This window comes from Rhipicephalus sanguineus, chromosome 4 (assembly GCF_013339695.2).
Source record: "Rhipicephalus sanguineus isolate Rsan-2018 chromosome 4, BIME_Rsan_1.4, whole genome shotgun sequence".
Taxonomy (NCBI): Eukaryota; Metazoa; Arthropoda; class Arachnida; order Ixodida; family Ixodidae; genus Rhipicephalus; species Rhipicephalus sanguineus.
In genome coordinates this window covers 162,224,956-162,243,558 of record NC_051179.1, presented here as the reverse complement: position 1 = coordinate 162,243,558, position 18,603 = coordinate 162,224,956, and the positions used below count along the sequence as shown (strand labels likewise).

Below are 18,603 nucleotides of genomic sequence, written 5' to 3'. Positions count from 1 at the left end.
AGCATTCGCCAATATAGCGCGCTCAGATAGGAGCGCTCTTCAAGACACGGCCGCAGGCATAACTTACGGGCCCAATAGAAAAATAAAGGAGACATCGCACGTTTTCTCTGAGGATAGAAGGCCGACGCTAAACGAGCCATCACCTGTTTTCTTCTCCCATGTGTACAAGGCCAGATGTACGGCGGCGCCCGAACGCAATAATGTGGACGTCTGAGATGTTGCTGAGGCTAACTGCTACAGTGTTGATCTTCTGCCACATTGTCTATGGAACCAACAAGGAGCCAAATATGATTCCCGGTCGAAGCGTGATCGTGCACTTGTTCGAGTGGAGATTCGACGACATTGCCGAAGAATGCGAGACATTCCTTGGACCGCGTGGCTACGGCGGCGTTCAGGCGAGTCATATAAATTTGCATGATATTTATATTTACCTTGTAACACACACACACACACACACACACACACACACACACACACACACACACACACACACACACACACACAAACTTATTAACACCATGCGCTAGCGACTTCCTCTGTGTTCTGTGCCGCCTCTTCCTTTAAATAGCTTATGGTTCTGACCATAAGCCATATATATATATATATATATATATATATATATATATATATATATATATATATATATATATATATATATATATATATATATATATATATATATCGACTTCTTACCCAAATGTTGCGGGATAGAACACTGGCCACATTTATGGCTGCGAAATGCTAGAGGCCCGTGCTTCAAAGTACGCCGCGTCGATCGACGCACAGTATTCCAGGAGCAAAGCGCCAAGCTTTATTTTCGATTGCTCTAAATGTATACAACCAAATACTAATTGCTCGTGCGTTTCGAGCCCGAGATTAGATTGTTTTTATAAAATAAGTAAATAAAGACTGACTTCAGAAAAAACTAGGCATTTAATGACACTCTCAATATGCTCGTGAAACCCTCCTTAACTCGCACCTGAAGCTGATATAAAGGTTGACCCACGTAATCTAGGCTAACACTTAAAAAATAAAAGGAGCATCGGAAGCGAATTGAACCGACCGCCACTATTCGTAGTAGCCTGTAGTTATACTCAGGCTGTTATTTTTATTTTCTGCCTAGCGAAATGATCATTTCTGTTTAATTACCCAACGTTTGAATAATTGGCTGAAGGCCTAAAATATGATGCAGAAGTGTCTAGCACCTTCGGAAACCATCGACTGATTTGTTTCATGTATGATCGATACGTCCACGCAGTCCTTATTTTTCTCGCGTTTTAAAGAAAGCGCCACTTTGGAAAGAGAAACAAACTTGGAGGAAGCTTGAGCTGCGCCTTCAAGAGTGCAACGCATTAGCATAATTAGGCCCCGTGCGCATCGCCTTTAACTGTGCCAGAAGGAAAGGAACATTTGTGTGCGTAACAGTGGCCGTTCCAAACTGTCCTGGACTCCCTACTGCAAGTACAGTTGCCGAATGCCCACAGCGCCGTAATCCTTTCCTTATGCAAATTTTTGAAGTAGCACTACGCGTCCGTAAGGTGTCACGCGCACTTGCGCAGCTGCACGCTTTGTAATCCATGGGCAGATTTCACACATCCACCCATTCCGCAATTCCCATGTTTTGACGCCTGGCGCGATTCTGCGATTCTGCCGCGCAGTATTGCGTGCGTTAAGGAGACTCCTCCTAGTACGTGGAATTCTTGTAGCAATTTTTCACAAAGCAGTGTCAAGCATTGGCCCGTGGTAGAACACCTGCTTGCCACAGAAATGGCATCATTTCCCTCACGGAAATGACGTCAGGAAATGCACACGATCTGATGGCACAGGAAAAAAGTTCCGTCAACGGGAGTCGAAGCCACAACCTCTCCGTCCACGATATCCGGCAGTGGCGTTCAATAATTATTTAAGATACCGCAAACTAACGAGCTAAACTAAAATCTCCTCGCAGCAGAACCTTGCCAGCAAAACGGGGAGTCGTCTCAAACACAGAAGTGGGCCTCTTATACTTTGTCTTTAGTGTGTGCGGGATGCCCGTTTCTCTAAATAAGCGGAGATAACTCGTTCGTATGTCCACGAGAAGAATTGCCACAGCGACTAGTTTTAGGGTGTACAGGAAGAAAAAGAAAAGTAAAGGACATTGCGGTTTTCTTGGATACAGCGCGAAATAATCAGATAAGCACGAAAGATCACATGAAATGAATAAGCGGTCCCCTTCTGCACTGCAGACGACTTTTCGTTCTTGCTGACCATATTTTGCAGCGACGCGCCTTTTGTCAAAGTTTGTCACTTGAAGTTTCGGTCTGATGTAACACAGCCGCAGCATTTCTTCCGTGCCCGCAGCGATCAGTTTTGATATCGCCTCGATAGGTAGCTTGAATTTCGTTGATTAATATCTCAAATTACGTGTGGTTTTGGGGATGTCTAGAAAGTGGGTATGCGATACATTATCACGTCCTATAGTTTTCCATATAAACAACTGTCCTCGTCTCAATAATTAGGCAAGCTAATTAACAAATTTCAGTTACTCATTTCGATGTAACTTTAGATGCGGCAGAGTATTCCCGCCTCGACGTAGAGTTCGTGTGCGAATACAAGAGGTGGCCGACTATCATATCATTTTAATTGAAAAAATTGTATTGTAAAAAGCAGCCTTAAAATCACTGACGCAGAGGATAACAGTATCCACCATTAACGTGAAAAAGAGGCACAGAATCACACAAAAACAACAATCGATTTCACCAACCCTGCGTTCCAGCGCCGCTTGACAGGCCTTCGTCGGCGCATACATACATATAACCCGACGCTCGCTAAGGCTTTTCACACTTATTATTGTCGAGCAGAGCTCAGTGCTTCTCATACACAGCCTTGATTGTTGTTCGCCTGCTTCTCCTTATATCATTGCTGCTGCAGGTTTTCCGTAACGTTGGTTGAAAAAAAGGCTCAGTATCAGGATAGTTATACAAATAACACAACCCACAAAATAGTTCTCAGCTAGATGGGAATGGCCTCTATAAAAGAAACATTTACCGGCAGAGCAAGATAGTTTTGCTCATTCAATTCGAAACTTCATCAAAGCTGCTCGGACATTTTGTGACAATTGCGAGTTTCAGTAATGCTTACGCACGTAATGGCGTTGGGCACGTGGGAGCTACACGTTTCGCATTAAGCGCTTGCCCAGATCTTCCACTCATGCGCACGATGCGAAACGCGGCATTGTTACGAACGCAACGCCATTACTGACGCTACGTATGCAGTACTAAAACTTCCTAATGGCATATCGAGGACGCTTCGAAAGAGGAATTGCAGATAATATGAATGTTCAATGCAATATGCACATACCGATCCTCAAAAATTTCATTCCAACAAATAAACGAGGACGGTGGCGTTATAGTAAGCGGTATGTCGCCTGACCATTACCACGGCATACGCACAAGTGGGCGGGGGTCAGAAATGCTAAACTGAACGGCTAAAACACGTTGACGGACTAGTTGGTTTGCATCCACGAAGAGTGAGTAAGCGCGCCTAGACAGGGACGTAGAAAGAAAACAGACAAGGACAGAGCGCTGTCCATGTCTGTTTTCTTTCTACGTCCCTGTCTAGTCGCGCGTACTCACTCTTCATGAACGACTAGTTTAGTGTAGGTACCCCGAAGACTGGTTTAATGTACAGGACTTGTGCTCCACGGCTGGGATGTAAATTTGTAAAAGACTAGACTCCCGGATGCCGGTAATTGGTCAAACCTGTTAACGATGTTTTACGAAAACCTTGCGTAATTGCACACATTTTCTGACATGTAGCACTGCGAGGAATTTTTTTCCGCCACTAACTATTTGTACTCTTGCTCAAATGTTCTGACTTCCCTGGTTTCGTCGTTTATGTGCATCCTCGGATCGTGTGCATCGGCATTGAAGTAGTCACAATATCCCTTGCCTCAACCCGCGTGTTACGACTGTGAAGTCCGGCAGCGCCATGTAGTTTCTATTGCTATAGACCCGATAGCCAAAAATGCTCAGCTCCAGTTCTAGTACCCATGAAAGAAGCCGACTTGGAAACAGGTATTCAGGCATTTCCAATAATGCAACGGTCTCCGTCACTGTATTGCTAAATAAAAGTGAGGCGCAGTGAATGAACGGGGGACCCAAATTTTTAAAGAATTCCGGATAACAGCTCCAAAAGATTTTATTTTTTATGGGTTGATGTTCTAGAAACAAATAAAGTAGCCCAGGTAATATAAACCTCAACATCTCCACAGGAAGTCATGTTAAAACAAACAGTTAATAATGAAGTTCGAAATAATTAGTGTTTCTTCTTTTTTACTGCCGATCTTACTGATATTGTTACCCATGTGTCTATTTCAAACAGACGTCACCAGTTAATGAGCACGGCATTGTCTTCGGAGATACGGTGAAGCGACCGTGGTACGAGCGGTACCAGCCTGTCAGTTACAAAATCGGAAATCGGAGCGGCAACGAGACACAATTCCGTGACATGGTTCGCCGCTGCAACACGGCCGGCGTCAGGTGGGTACGCACCTAAACATTGCTGTGTTTTTGTTGTTAAAGACGATAGTCTTTCTTCGGGAACATAAACGCAAAAATTTTGCTCTGCATGTCGGTCTTTCTGTTTGTTTGTCACCCGATTCAGCCACCCGGCCAAAGTTGAACCACTTGCGGAGCGCCCAGCCATCTTGAACTGGTAGCGCGGTTCATACTTGTGAACAGTGTCGATCAAAAAGCAAATATTACGCATATATGAGGCGCAACATCAATACGTAAGTATTAGGTGGTGTGTTCCTTGACTAAAAAAAACATAGATACGTAATTCTAAAGACCCTAGTGTATCTTAGGCTGCGCTGAAAATGCTAGTGTCTTTTTTTTTTTTGAGCTGCGCTGCAAATGCGACGCTGTGAGCCAGATGCGGCGATTCAACGTAGAAGAGGGCTCATATAGTACGGCCGGCAGAAGACTATCGTCTTTCGACGACATTTGCAGCGAAGCATGCAGATACGAGGCCATTTTTTTTATTTAACGCTGCTTTTCTAGACATAATGACAGCTATTTTCAGAAAACCCGCATTAAACCATAAGGCTGTAGTCTGAAGGAAAGCTACCACAACGCATGAACCTGATGTGTTAAAGACAGTTTCCGGAAAAATTTCAGCTCGATTAAATATATACATATATGCTCAAGCTGCACACAGACGTTCCAGCAAACAACACCCGATATACTAAACTTCTGCTCACCTGCCTCAGGTATTAGAAAAAACGTTCATTCAGGAGAAATCTATTTATTGTTATCATAGTTAGGAGCACACGAGAGTTTGCGCGAATATCTGTTACCCAGTGATTAACATTATTTTTTATTTGATATAAGAGCGCGTAATTTTAGTCCCCATGTTGTAGCAGCTGAATAGAAGTCAGCCTGTACATAAAGCATATAGTAATCTGTTCATCCATTTCTAAGAAAGATAGATGCGGAAAATTAAGCAGGTACTCATTGAGGTCCGCGCTTGCTCTTGGCCCGTGCAATACCACAGTGAGTGCGTCACGTCCACTATAGTGATACAGCCTGTAGTAGTGTCAAAAAAGGAGCATGCGGTTTTATACGCTACATGGTACTGCGGTGTCCAGTGGGCCGTCGCTGCCGGTACATCATAATGTAGCTTTGCTTGGGCTTGCGCATAAATTTTATGAAGATATACATAAAGGCTCTTCGCGCTTGAGACATGAATGACATGTTTAAACAGCTCCTTCTGTGTCTCTGATATGCTCAATTTTATTTTCACGTGAGTGCTTGCCATTGTTCATTACTTTCCGCTTCTGGTACACGTTGTCAAACGTTCATTTTGTTTGTTGTGGCCGATACACATTGTCAGTATCGCACGCGCCGATGAAGCCAGTCATTGCTGCGGCACCATATATCACAGCAATAAATAACCTCCGTAGTTTTCCTTGGACACGTTGCAGGGCTGGTTAGTTAGGATTCATAATTCTAACGGCGCATCGCAACACGACAGGGACTGAGAAGAACAAGACACATAGACACCGCTACGTATGCGTCTTCTTCTTCTTCTCAGTCCCTGTCGTGTTGCGCTACGCTGTGTGAATAATGAAACTAGCTTCATAGTGCATAGCTTTGATCGGCTCAGTCGATTGTTTTCGTGTTGATTTGTAATGGTGAAACTTTCGGCACTCATAGGCAGATGCGAATACACGCGACGGAAGCGCTCTGTGGCGAGCGTTAGTAGTCAACTGCTACAGCTCTGTTGCTCTTATTGCAGCCGCGCGTGAGGTTTGAGACGTTGAAAAGTTCAGACGCTATGGTGAAATGTTCTGGGTCGATGACGTTGCTCTTCTATAAAACTGCTTGATCCCACTGTGGCAACTACACAAGGAGAAATGTCAGTGAACCTATAGCGCCGCAGAAGGCGACACAGATGCTAATAATTGGCATTGTGAATGCCACCCGATTGTGGTTTGCTACCCCACCCGGAAAAAACTTTAGATGTTAGAAAGTCACGTTAGAAGCTTCCTATCCACTAAATATTTATTAAGTTCAAAAGTTAGGCATTTTTAGCACACTCTACAGGTATTTGAAGTCAAACTACCGGAATTGTTTCGCTAGAAGAGGTACACAATTTTCATACTAAGGCACGCAGTAAGGCACACAATTTCCTGAGAAATCGTGTTCACGAAATACAGAACCGAGTTACGTTACCTCGTACTCTGCTGCGAAACAACTTTCCGCAGCTGTCCGTTTACGTGTAATACGTGAAGTAGGCGCACAGAGGAAGACACGTGGTTAATATGCTGATTATGCAACTATTTTTAGAGACAGGAAAGAAGTAAATTCTAAGCGCTCGTTTTTCTGTTTGACACAACCTTAACGAAAACCAGCAGATAATGAAGTCAAGGCAGGTATAGGGGGCGTTGATTGTTCTGTTTTCAAGTGTTTGTGTTGCGTACTGGTTTCGTCTTTGTGGAAATATACTTTGATAAGCAGTGGTGAATGATTGTTGCAAAGGTTGGTGTAATCTACTTAATGAAACTATATCATCATTCGAGAACGAGCTAACGATGTAGTACGAGTGATCCGTATAATCAAGAGCGCTGAAAGTTGAAGTCGGAAATTTGTGTGCTCCCTTTTTGCACATGCGAGGTGCGCCCAACAGCAAGGAAAATTTAGTCTCTCTGTGGACCGTTGTGCTGCCGACAAGTTTCCATGGAACATGGTCGCCTGCGATACTATCGCTCAGAAACGTGAAATCATGCAATTCCTGCTTTTTAGAGCGAATCGTGTTAGCTCCAGTATGAGCTGTATAATGCCAAAGATAAAACTTAGATCAAAGAGTGCATCTACATGGTTTATATAAGGAGTGTTGTCAAAGGTGTCCAACGTTCCACTCGCAAAGGTGAAATCCTCCGTACGCATTGTCTTTGTAGTGTGTGTAAGATGATTTTCCAGATATTTTGCTAGGACGTGTAAGATATCATGGGAAGCATTCGGGGCCGGTGCATGGCGCCTATAACTCCCGTATTCTCAAACAAGCCTCGACTCGAATTTCACCCTTCACTTCACTGAGCTGAGCACAGCTCCACCGCTCGATTGAAAATGATTAAGCGGTTCTCACGAAATGATGCCGGTTATCGCTTATATGCAGAGAACATTCCTGCCGAAATTTGGGTCTGCTATCGACATTCTCGAGTAAAGGAGCAGCGCCGAGCGAAGGAACGTTCTAGAATACGGAGGTATATAGAGGAAGAATTTATTGGTGATGATTTTACACCGAGCGGCTTCAACATCAAAACTTTCCGGCGTACGTGTGATGTAAATATTTTCTTTCATCAAAATTTCTGCGCCACCACAGCGAGAGCACTGGTACTTGAGCATGGCAGTATCACCGGAGGGACGATATCGCTACTTAAAATATCCAGGGAAAACCAGGTTGCGGTTATTGTTAGAATATCGGCTGGATGTTCGAGAATGAATGCTTCAGGTTCTCTCTTTTTATTCACAACAGTTCTGAATAATATTTGCTATCAACAAGTGAAGGGCGTTTGATGTTCAGTATCTCATATTTTCGTTTCTCTTCGGACGCTCGTTTCCTGCCCACGGCTACAGTGACTCCTTTGTTTTTGTCTCAGACTTAAACATGGCACTTAATCTTGTAGTGCACAGGTGTAACTTTTCGCCCTTATCTCAGCTGCTGTCCTAAAGATTTATTCGGATGTTGTCCACACGGAGCGAAACATGTTCGCCGAATTATACGTTGGAATCCTTATCTTAGAGCCGTTCTTTATTATGTTTGCCTTGCGCTCGAAACTTTGCAACTTGAAGATAAGTAGTGTTTCAACGTGATAGCGTTAAAGAGCTCGTTTCACAGAAATTCCGCTATCGGCGTCGGTGTCGTTGGTTGTGAGCGCAAAATCGGCATTGTCCGTGAGCAAAAATTCGAAACAGAGGGAAATAAATTACTAATAAAAATATTCGGCTGGACTGGGAATAAAACCCAGGATTTCTATGTAGCAGGAAGATGTTTTTCAACAGAGCCGCGCAGTGATTTATACTGTCTCAGAAAAAAAGACCATGCAAATGTTACGTAGTGCGTCTCCTTAGAACACGTACTGCATGGCAGAAGCGTAGAATTGAACCAAGCGTCAAAAATCTTAAATGCGCAACGAGTGGTTGGTTTAGAGGCCCACAAATTACAAAGCTCACAGGCATAATTTACCTTCATTATTAGCAACCACATCAACCAACTGTGCATCGGCGAAGGTGTGCGCGTTGCCTTACGGACACGTAATGGGCACTTCGCCAATTCGCAAAAGGAATAATTATGGCGTAGTGGACCTTTCGCAGCTGTACTTACAGTAGGCATTCTAGGATAGTTTGAAACGGTCAATGTTAAGGGCACAGTCATTCCTTTGCTTGCGGCAAGGTGTCCACCGAGAAGCGACGCCAGGCGATGCGAAGGCGATGCAAAAGGGGCCCGATAACGCTATCGGGTTCTCCTCTTGGCGAAGCTCAAGCGTTCTCCAAGTTTTTGTTTTGTGTTTCACTGCGCATGTAGTGCCGAGATAGTGACATCAAGGGCACCTTTAATACCTTTCATAAGTTTCCGGATCCCGTTATTTCAAGGTCATCTGCTTTTCTCGATTTCTTCTTTCGGAATGTCATAATCAAGGGTCGGCAACCTGCGGCTCTCCAGGCAGTATTATGCGACCCCCGGCACGACATCAGACACCCCACCCCTCCTTTACCTATGTCACTTCCTATCGGAAGGGCGACATGGCAGTTTTCACCGCGAATGAGGTTTTTCCTTGTAACCCATGATCGTTAATTGCAACCTTCTGGCACGCGTCCTTAAAAAAAAAAACATGATTTCTATTCCAGCTTCTTACATCATTGTCCATTCGCCGAATTTCTTCTGTTTGCCTGCAAAGTCAAATGTAGTCAACGTAAAATGTCATATGTCAAAGTACATTGGACTGAAAAATCAAATGTAATTTGAAGGCGTTTACCCTCCAGCACCCGCCGTGTCAGCATCGTGCAACAGGTCCCTCCGCCTGTGAAGGTTGCCGACACCTGCCATTAATAATGAAGTTTGATCTTCTGCTTCTATTTTAGATACGTCAACCTTCAGTGCAAGCCAACTATTAGTATTTTGAATTCTCGCTATTTTATCTTCAACGTCTCTCATTCTGCTCTCAAGGATTTGATTTCACAGGCTACTTTCTGCACTCCCCGGAAGCATCAGTAACAACTTCAGTGACGCTATACGTACACCTACACACATGTAGCTGCATACACTTGTCCTGGGCAGGTCAGCCCACGACAAGTGTATGCACTACAAGATGTTACTTACGTTGCCACATTCTAGATTGAACAGGCCACATGCGGTTACATTAGGGCTTCTGCAGACACGGACGCACCGTAACCGGGTCATCATTAATAAAATTAATTCGGACTGTGGGGTTTCAGTATATTGAATTAAGTGTGGGGGTTGGCTCGATTTAGACCAGATTCTCTGGCGCTGCTCGGCGTTGCTCGTGGTGGTTCTCAAGGTGAACAGTGGCGGCAGCGAATGCTGCACAGTGACTTGCTGACGGACCAACGCAGCGCTGCCCATAGGGCCCGTGTGGCGGTAGAGGAAATCAGGTCGTCCTCTTTATAGGTGTAATGTGTCTGTAGCGTTGGGTTGGCTGATACGCCTCTGACAGGGCCGCACGCGAGTCGGTTCAGCTGTACAAGAAAGGCGCCGCAACCCAGCTCGTCCAGCGGTGTTTGCAGCCCTCGGCACACGGCGGAGCACTCGGTGCTGATTACAGTGCGATTGGGTGTCCTGATGTCATCCGCGAAACACAATGAAATATACACTCTCTAGGGAATCACTACATTTCTCCAATAATGCCAATTGTTTCCCAGGAGAACTCGGTTGTTCTTTCGCACTGAAGATCATTATGAATAATGTGTGCAGAATGTTTTCTAAACAGCGAATCTCTTGAAGCTCGCCGTAAATTGTCTGTCGGAAACAGAAATGATCATCATCATCAACGGGCACGCGCTTTCCACATCTTGTTCATCTTCACCCTCTCTGCTTCGCTCCCAGAACACGCGTGGGCTGTAATAACCCCGATGGGGGATACAACGAGCACAGAGAGAAAGAGAGAGGGAGAAAGAAAGACATATAAAGAAAAGGAAAGAGAGGAATTCTTGGCCAAAAAATATCGCGAGGCGGGACTCGAACCCACGTACACTCGATCCGAATGCGATCGTCCTAACGACTCGGCTATCCAGGCACGCTAGCAGAGCTTAGCACAGCCTTGTATAATATCGTGTAGCAATGTAGTGGGAAAGGGAAGTGAGCGTGAGGAGGAGAGATGTGATGGTGAGGAGGAGGGACAGAACAAGGAGAAAGAGTAAAGCATAGCCCACGACGAATGATAGAGAAGTAGAGAGAAATAAATGCACAAAGAAAAGCAAAGAGAAAATGAGAGACAATCAAAGAAAGAGAAAAAAGAAATAGAGTGTGAGATAGAGAGAGAAAGAGATAGAAAGGAGGAAGCAAGCGAGAAATAGGGAGAGGAAAAGAAAGAGATGAAAGAGGAAGAAAGATAGAAAGCGGAAGGAAGCGACAGAAATGCAGAGAGAGGGAGAGAACTAAATAAATAGATATAAACATTAAAAAAGCGAACGAAGAAGAAGAAAAAAATACAGGAAGAAAGCGAGAAAAAGTATGCGAAACTTCCCATCATCTGCGCTGTCTGTTAAGTATTGCGTCTGCAGTGCAAGCTACGCTAATTCTTTTTTAACAGCGACGCTGTTTAGCAAATTGTTCATTGTCCGACGAACCGAAAAATTATCATCATCATGAACGGGTACGTGCCGCAGAAATTGGGTACCACTACTCACCAGTGGTTAACTAAAAATGAAGTAGGCAACTGTTACCCCAACAAATCTGCCACAGAAAAACGGTGAATCCCACCACTCACCACAATTCCACTAAAAATGAAGGCAACAATTAGCCCAAGAACTATAGCTTCTACGAATGATTAACTACAGAATAAATTCGATAAATTCGCCTATTACTCGGCCAATCCACTACATTGGGTATGAGCCATGTCCAGAGGAAAAGAACAACAACAGCAAATGCCTGCGACGCGAGGAGAAGAAGACCGCGAAGATATGGAAGGCCTACGGCAACGTCGACGTGCCCGTAGACCTATGATAGGCGCGAACGCATCATTTCAGCGCGAGTTTCTCTCTCTTGAGCTTGGATATTCGTGTCGTGTCTGTGACTGTGTGTGGTTTAACTCGAACCTCCCTGCGCTGAGAATCAACGTAGAAACAACCTAGCATCACCTAGCTAAAGTCTAGCAGCGACCTAGAAGCAACCTAGAAACAGCCTGCATCACCTAGCAAAGGAGTAAAAACAGCCTAAAAGCAACGAGATTAAACTTCAGAATAGTCGAGTTTTGCCATTGCAAGCCTTGCGCGGATTCGTACAAGCTTCGCCATATTTTTCACGAGTTCTGTTGTTTTTTTTTTTTTTACATTTGCAGCGCCTAGGACGTTTCCATACCGTAATGATGTTGAAGCCAGTCGGGTATTGATTTTTCGATTCTTTGCTGTGATTCGTATCCAACCACCGGGCCTCGCAGACTATTGCCAGTTAGGAATATAGAGAGATTTGTTTAATATAATAATACTTACCTACAAAGCAACTAGAGCAAAACCAACAGACACACAGGTACGCTTGCGCATGCGCGAATGATTAGGAATGTGCAAATTCTGAATATTTTATAAAAATAGCGAGCGAAGGATCACGTTTCTGGTGTTTTTCCCCACAGAGTGTACGTGGACGTCGTTATTAATCACATGACTGGTCCTCTGCAAATAAAGAACGGCACATTAGGCAGTACCTTCAATTACAATGAATACAGCTATCCTGCCGTACCGTATGGTCCCGATGACTTCCACAAGAAAAATCAGTGTGGGAGCAAGTCCGGTGGCATCGAGAATTACGGAGACGCACAACAGGTGAGAAAAATATGGTGTTTAAGCAGTCTCTAATAAAATAATATAGGGCGGTTATTGGCAACTGCTGCATGCTTCTAAAATTTCACACGGATGGGAACATTGGAAATTGGTAGGGGGGCGCGAATACTAAATTTTAGAACGTAATCGAATAAGAATTGAAGTGATGTAAACGAATTGAATGCGGATGCAAATTGAGTTTTCGAATAGTAAAGCAACCATTTTCGAAACAGTTCTATAATTCAACATTATTTTGTTTGGAACAAATAGTCACATACATAAACAAAGTACTCATGTTTCCCAAGAACTAATAAAGACTGGAATAGCCTTGCAAATGATGTCGTTTTACATAACACACTGTGTGAAAACAGCCTCACCTAAACCATCACTAGTTGTTACATTGTATTATTTGCGTTATGTAATTATTGTGTTATTCTGTAACATGTATTACGTGTATTACGTTATTATGTATTATGTTACTCTACGAATTTATTGAAATAAGCGTTTTGAACCTTAGGCCTGCATATTCACATTGAACTTAATTATTTTACTTTGATTGTTTATTTGAATGCATGCGCATATTCTCGAACATTCTTCCCACAATGCCATGATAGTTGAACTGAAAGATAACAGTATGTATAAATATATAAATTAATAAATAAATTAATAAATAAAAAAGGAACATTACGATTGACTTTATCCGGCAAAAAAATTCCACACATGTACACTGAGGCAAGCTTGTAGAAGCAGTGACATCTACGTTGAAATAGAGCGGTTGCTTCAGAATTCAAGGCGAGACTTTATCATCACGTTTTAAATAAAACTAAAGCATAATATCCAAACACTGTTTGATGAATGAATATTACGCATCTCATGATGAGCGTAGTAGATTGAGGACAGTTTCGCTTGGCGACGCTAGCTTTAGAAGCATCTTCATCTGCGATTAGGACGGCATCGATAGTCCCGTAAAACGGTGGGCTGCATGTATCTTGGCAATCCAGTAATAAAACAAGAAAGCGCTCACTAGATGTTCCGATGTGTTGTTCCTTTGGGCTGTTTCCGCCAGTGCAGATTATTTGAAAAGTGTTCGAAAAATATTCGGTATTTCGAATTTGTGCAGTTCTACTCTAGTATCGACTCGAATTGAACCCTCTTCGATTGGTTATTCGAGACGGTCGAATGTTTGCACACCCCTAGAAATTTGGCAAGGACTTCCTGCAAAGATGTGATGGCTATATTCCAATGATTCGCTTTCGCACGAAATTCGCAGCAATATTTTTATAATGTAGGCCTGTTCTCTATGATAAACGTATTATGCGCGTCATAAACAAGCAACCGTAACAGTCAAAATATGTGTGATCTCTGAAGGGCGCACTGTAAGCGAAGCATACGTGGGGCATATCCATGTAAGAACGAACAGGTGGTTCTAAACGCCATTCCCGATTTCCATTCTATATACTTTCGGTAGAGGTTTTTGAAACAGAACCATTCTTCGCGAGTTAGTTTTGTCAACTCGAAATGTACAGCTATGAAAACATACAGATGTCGGCAGCTGGGAACACTGTACCGCTAATTTTGCAATCTCTGAAGTCTCAGCGCATTTAGCGAAAATCTTGCACTTCTTGTTCACAATATAATTTTTCAATAGAGAACATATGAAATGCTACGTTATTAGTATTTTGTTTCACTTAGCTGTGGAAATAAATTGGAAAAAGTAATCACAGACATAGCGAACGGCCCAAAATACACGTAATTCAGGAATTTATCGCTGTACAGAAGTTAAACTGAGAATAATAAAACTTGGTGCATATTAACTGCTATTGGCCTCGAGGCCCACCACTGGAAACGCCGGCGCCACCGTCGGCGTGACGTGCTTGGCAGGATCACGTGGTCTCAGCGGCCGCGTCGGCTGCTTGTGGAGCGCTGCCGCGTGCTTTGAAAACGAGTTTCAAGTACCACATGCGCTGCGGTCTGTTCAAATACGGAAGTTTTCTCGCATTTTCTGCTCAATGGAAACTATTTTAATAGAGTGGCTGCCTCCGAAGGCGATGAACATGGGGCTCTACCGCGCGGTGCCGCAGTGCCGGGCTTACGCAACGGAGCCCAGTGTCAGCCTGCACCGGTAACCGCGGGACAAGAAACTGCGTGAAGCATGGGTTGTAAAGCTAAGAACCGGCAAGTAGCCATCGGCTATGAGTCTTGTGTGCAACAAGCACTTCCGCGACGAAGACTTTCGTTACTGCGTCGGGCCTGCGATGTTCGGCGAGTAGCAGACAGCGCGCACTGAGACGATGGCTCACGCGCGCTTCCCGCCGGCAAATTATGCCTATTTGCCACAGGATGGAAAATGCGCTACCTTTTATCACGTGCGATACCATCTCAGAACCCTCCCATGAGGCCTCTTGATCGTAGGCCCCGTGCTCAGCGTCCACGAAATCAGCTGCAGATGCGAAGTCACTGTTTAGATCAATGTTGAATTAAAAAAACTCACAAGGTCCCTTATGCATTCGCCAAAGATGACTAGAAGGCGAAAGCGATCTTCTTGTCAGTCGATGTATTGATTCTCCCGCGCCCCCTCCAATAGCGTTCTGCACCGAACGCGGTTTTGCACGGCCTCCATGACCGATCACGGAGGCAATGCAACGCGACCATGACGTTGAATACGTCATCATGTGACCTCACGTTATGTAACGTCAATGACGCTACACATTTTGGCGATCTGTGACGTCATGATGACGTCATATGATAACGCCATCACCGATCACGGAGGCAATGCAAAGGGACCATGTCGTGTGAATACGTCATCATGTGACATCACGTTATGTGGCGTCATGGTGATGTCATAATGAAGTTGCATATATATGAGGTCTGCGACGTCATGATGACGTCATATGTTGACCTCATCACGTGACGATTACTTTTTGCGTCACTTGTCTTGGCGCCGCGACGGTCAATCTTCCCGTTTGAAGAGGCATCTGGCTTTCGCCTTCATAAGCTACGCGACGTTTGCTTGTGGACGTACATAGCGAGAGAGTCAAATGCTGCGGCTGTGTGCTGCATTTATGTTGGCAATAACATTTTTTTCAGTCAAGCTTGCGTTGCCCTGACGCAAACACTATGTCCCACATTTATTTGTGTCAATCTCAATGTGACGTTGGGCCTCTCCAACCGCATGTATTTTCTTGGAGCCTCATTTATTTTCGTGGGAAAGATGTCACCCTGTTGGCGTTAAACACGACACTGCTGCCAAAATTGCTGGGTTACTCGTCAAATAGTTACTATCTTGTTTTGCGGCTGCTGCAGTAACTTATATTTTATTCACCGCTATTTCAAGTTCACGTGGGTCCTAGTTCACAGCCGACGTTTGCAGAACAAGTCCGGCAAACGTTACTGTATTTTCTTCCTTTTCTTTGGCGTTGCGTGCTACTACATGTTCTGTCTCGTAGACTATACTTCTCCTTCCACCAGCAATCTCGAAGTGGTGGAGCTTTAGTCTATGAATTTGTTGATGACAGAGAGCGGCAAGTTCACTGGAATGCAAATGGAACGATAAATAAGGAGCATTAAAAAAAGGCGTCGCGATTGCTCACGTTTTGTGTGAACACCAAACGAAACGAATGCACTGGATAAAGAAGCAGAAGCAGCGGCATTTGCCCGCTGAGATATGGCCGATCAATACGCAGTGCGAGACAGCTTGTAAAATGACATTGAAAAGTACACGAATTTATACAGAAGACAAAAAAAAAACTGAATCGTCGGGACGACACTACACAATGTTGCCATGCGCACCGAAGCCGTAGTTGTAACGAAATTGTTTTTGAACTACTCTGATAGCGTCCGTACAACAGTAGTTGTTTGTGTACTCACAAATTCTCATATTTTGCGGCCTAAAGTTCACAGCGCGGTGCCAAAACGCGCTCGTCGCAAAAGCGAAACCATCAGTATGAGCATACATGCAGACGCTCATACATGCAGAGGCACCGTCAGTCGTCGCGAACTCGTGCGATCGCTGGCTTGAGGCTCTTTCTGGTATGCTCCGTTTGGTTATACGGGCAGTCTACTCTAATGAGATATTTCACATATTGTGCAGAAATAAGTGTCTTATTCTTCCTTTAACAATCACTATATATATATATATATATATATATATATATATATATATATATATATATATATATATATATATTGTGCACTCAGCGAGTGGCTATTTTTCACGCAAGAAGCCGGTTCGGGGGTCTCCAACGCGGTGACCGCGTGAAGCGGGTGCTCGGTTTTCTGCAGAGAGACATCGACTGTAGACTATCTTGAGCTTTGAGTTCGTCGAAAATTATTCTTTTGACAGGAAAGAACATATTTCTTTTCGAGAGTACCTACAGAAATGTCCCGGAGGGCTTCCGCGAGGTGATTTTGTAGAGCGCCAACAGCAAAATCTATGGGGCGCGCGCCGGCGGCATCCTTCCTAGCACGCAATCGAGGCGCGTCCGATAGAGGGCGACTCCGTAACTCCTCGAGGCCAATATGCGTAATTTGCGATGGTTACAACGTTGCGCGACTTTGTACTTTTAAAGTTGTGAGAAAACATGTGTGATTTAAGAGTAATGCTCAAGTTTTAAAAATATCTTTAAAATATTCACTTTTATTTTTCTTTAATATCTCTCTCATCAAAGTTAAAGACGTTGCCTATCATCCTACGTAAGAGAAAATGTTGCATTATTTAATTTTTAAAAAGTTATAATGCGTAACATATGACCAACTCAGCCTAGCGGCCGTGCCACTGCTCTTGTGCTACAGATCGGATGCAGGTTTTTCAACATAGTTGTGTCTGACTTAGTCACAAAGAAACTGTTAAAATATTAACAATTTCGCAGCCAGGATACATGGCGTGGCAAGCTTCGCCTTGCTATATAAGGAACAAGCATGAGTAGACGCTCCCTTGCGGTGGTCGCTCGAGGCAGCGGGAGCGCTTGGGTATACTGCTCTCTAATGACGTGTGGGGTTGCCACTTCTATCGGGGGCGAGCTCCGCTTGCGCGTGGAAACGACATTCAGAGGGTGAATGAAACCAGGAATGTGTTACTGTAAAGATGTGGAAGCACTCAATCATCAACGAGCTTGAAATCATGCAACGAAAACTCTTCCGGTTAAATTGCAGTCAGCATTTCTAGATTCCTTCCTAAGGTATGATGGCTTTAGAGTCATAAGCCCCTCTTTCTGGGTAGCAGTTGGCACACGAACCTAGGCTGTGACATTAATAGAACGCTCCAATAGATGTTGAGACTCGTCGAACAAGTCGAGGTGCTATTTTGCTTTTCGTGACGAAACATTGGTTTCTAGCAGCCGTAGCCTTAACAGAACAGTGTTCAAGTAATATCTTGTATTAAAGTTCCGGGGATAAAAAAATATTCTTGTGTATCTGCAGATATTCAACAAAGGCGCGTGTTTTTCGCAGTACCTTGCCACTACACGCTTCAAAACAGAGGAAGAAACACATGCGTGGTGCACTGGATCGGCTATTCAAGTTTTTTTAGGTGGATTGTAAGACGAACCTTGCCGTACCATGCAATCTAGCTGCCAATTTGTTCCTTATTAGACGGCGGTCATGATGATGGTAGGTTTTTTCTTGCGCAAGGGCAACTCTGGCCAAAGAGCGACAAGCACAGGATTGCTGGTCAACGCGGTTATAAAGAACTACTCAAGGTGACGAAAATATGAAACCGTGCTGTATAGGGCCTAAAATTAGTTTACAATAATGAATACGTGTCATGAATTTAAAAGCGGGCAAAACTTATGCGCTTTTCAAAGTCGCGCAGCCTCGGCAGCAGTTCACGTCAGGACGAGGAGTGCATGATGCATGATATTTGAAGTGAAAACATGAAGTAAAAGTGGAAAAGATTGAGAGAAGGCTGACAATAAAGGAATATGAAATTACTAGCTTCTTTTTAACTGTTGGGCAGAAATATTTTAGCAAGCTGCATCGGACTTGTAGTACAACAGCGCTGCCGCTGCCGCAAGGCTGAGTTCGTCACATGAGACGCATCAAAACTTCTTACGAACTTCAATAATGCAAT

General features: G+C 44.0%; 1 protein-coding gene across 1 annotated transcript in view; it reads left to right on the top strand.

Annotated features, from left to right (window-relative positions):
- Nucleotides 1-200: 200 nt before the first annotated feature.
- LOC119390867 (pancreatic alpha-amylase) overlaps nt 201-18,603 on the top strand; it is a 39,226-nt gene continuing 20,823 nt past the window's right edge. The window contains exons 1-3 of the mRNA XM_037658576.2: nt 201-395; nt 4,363-4,520; nt 12,350-12,539. Of these exons, the coding sequence (XP_037514504.2) occupies nt 201-395; nt 4,363-4,520; nt 12,350-12,539 (543 nt within the window). The remainder of the gene's footprint in view (nt 396-4,362; nt 4,521-12,349; nt 12,540-18,603) is intronic.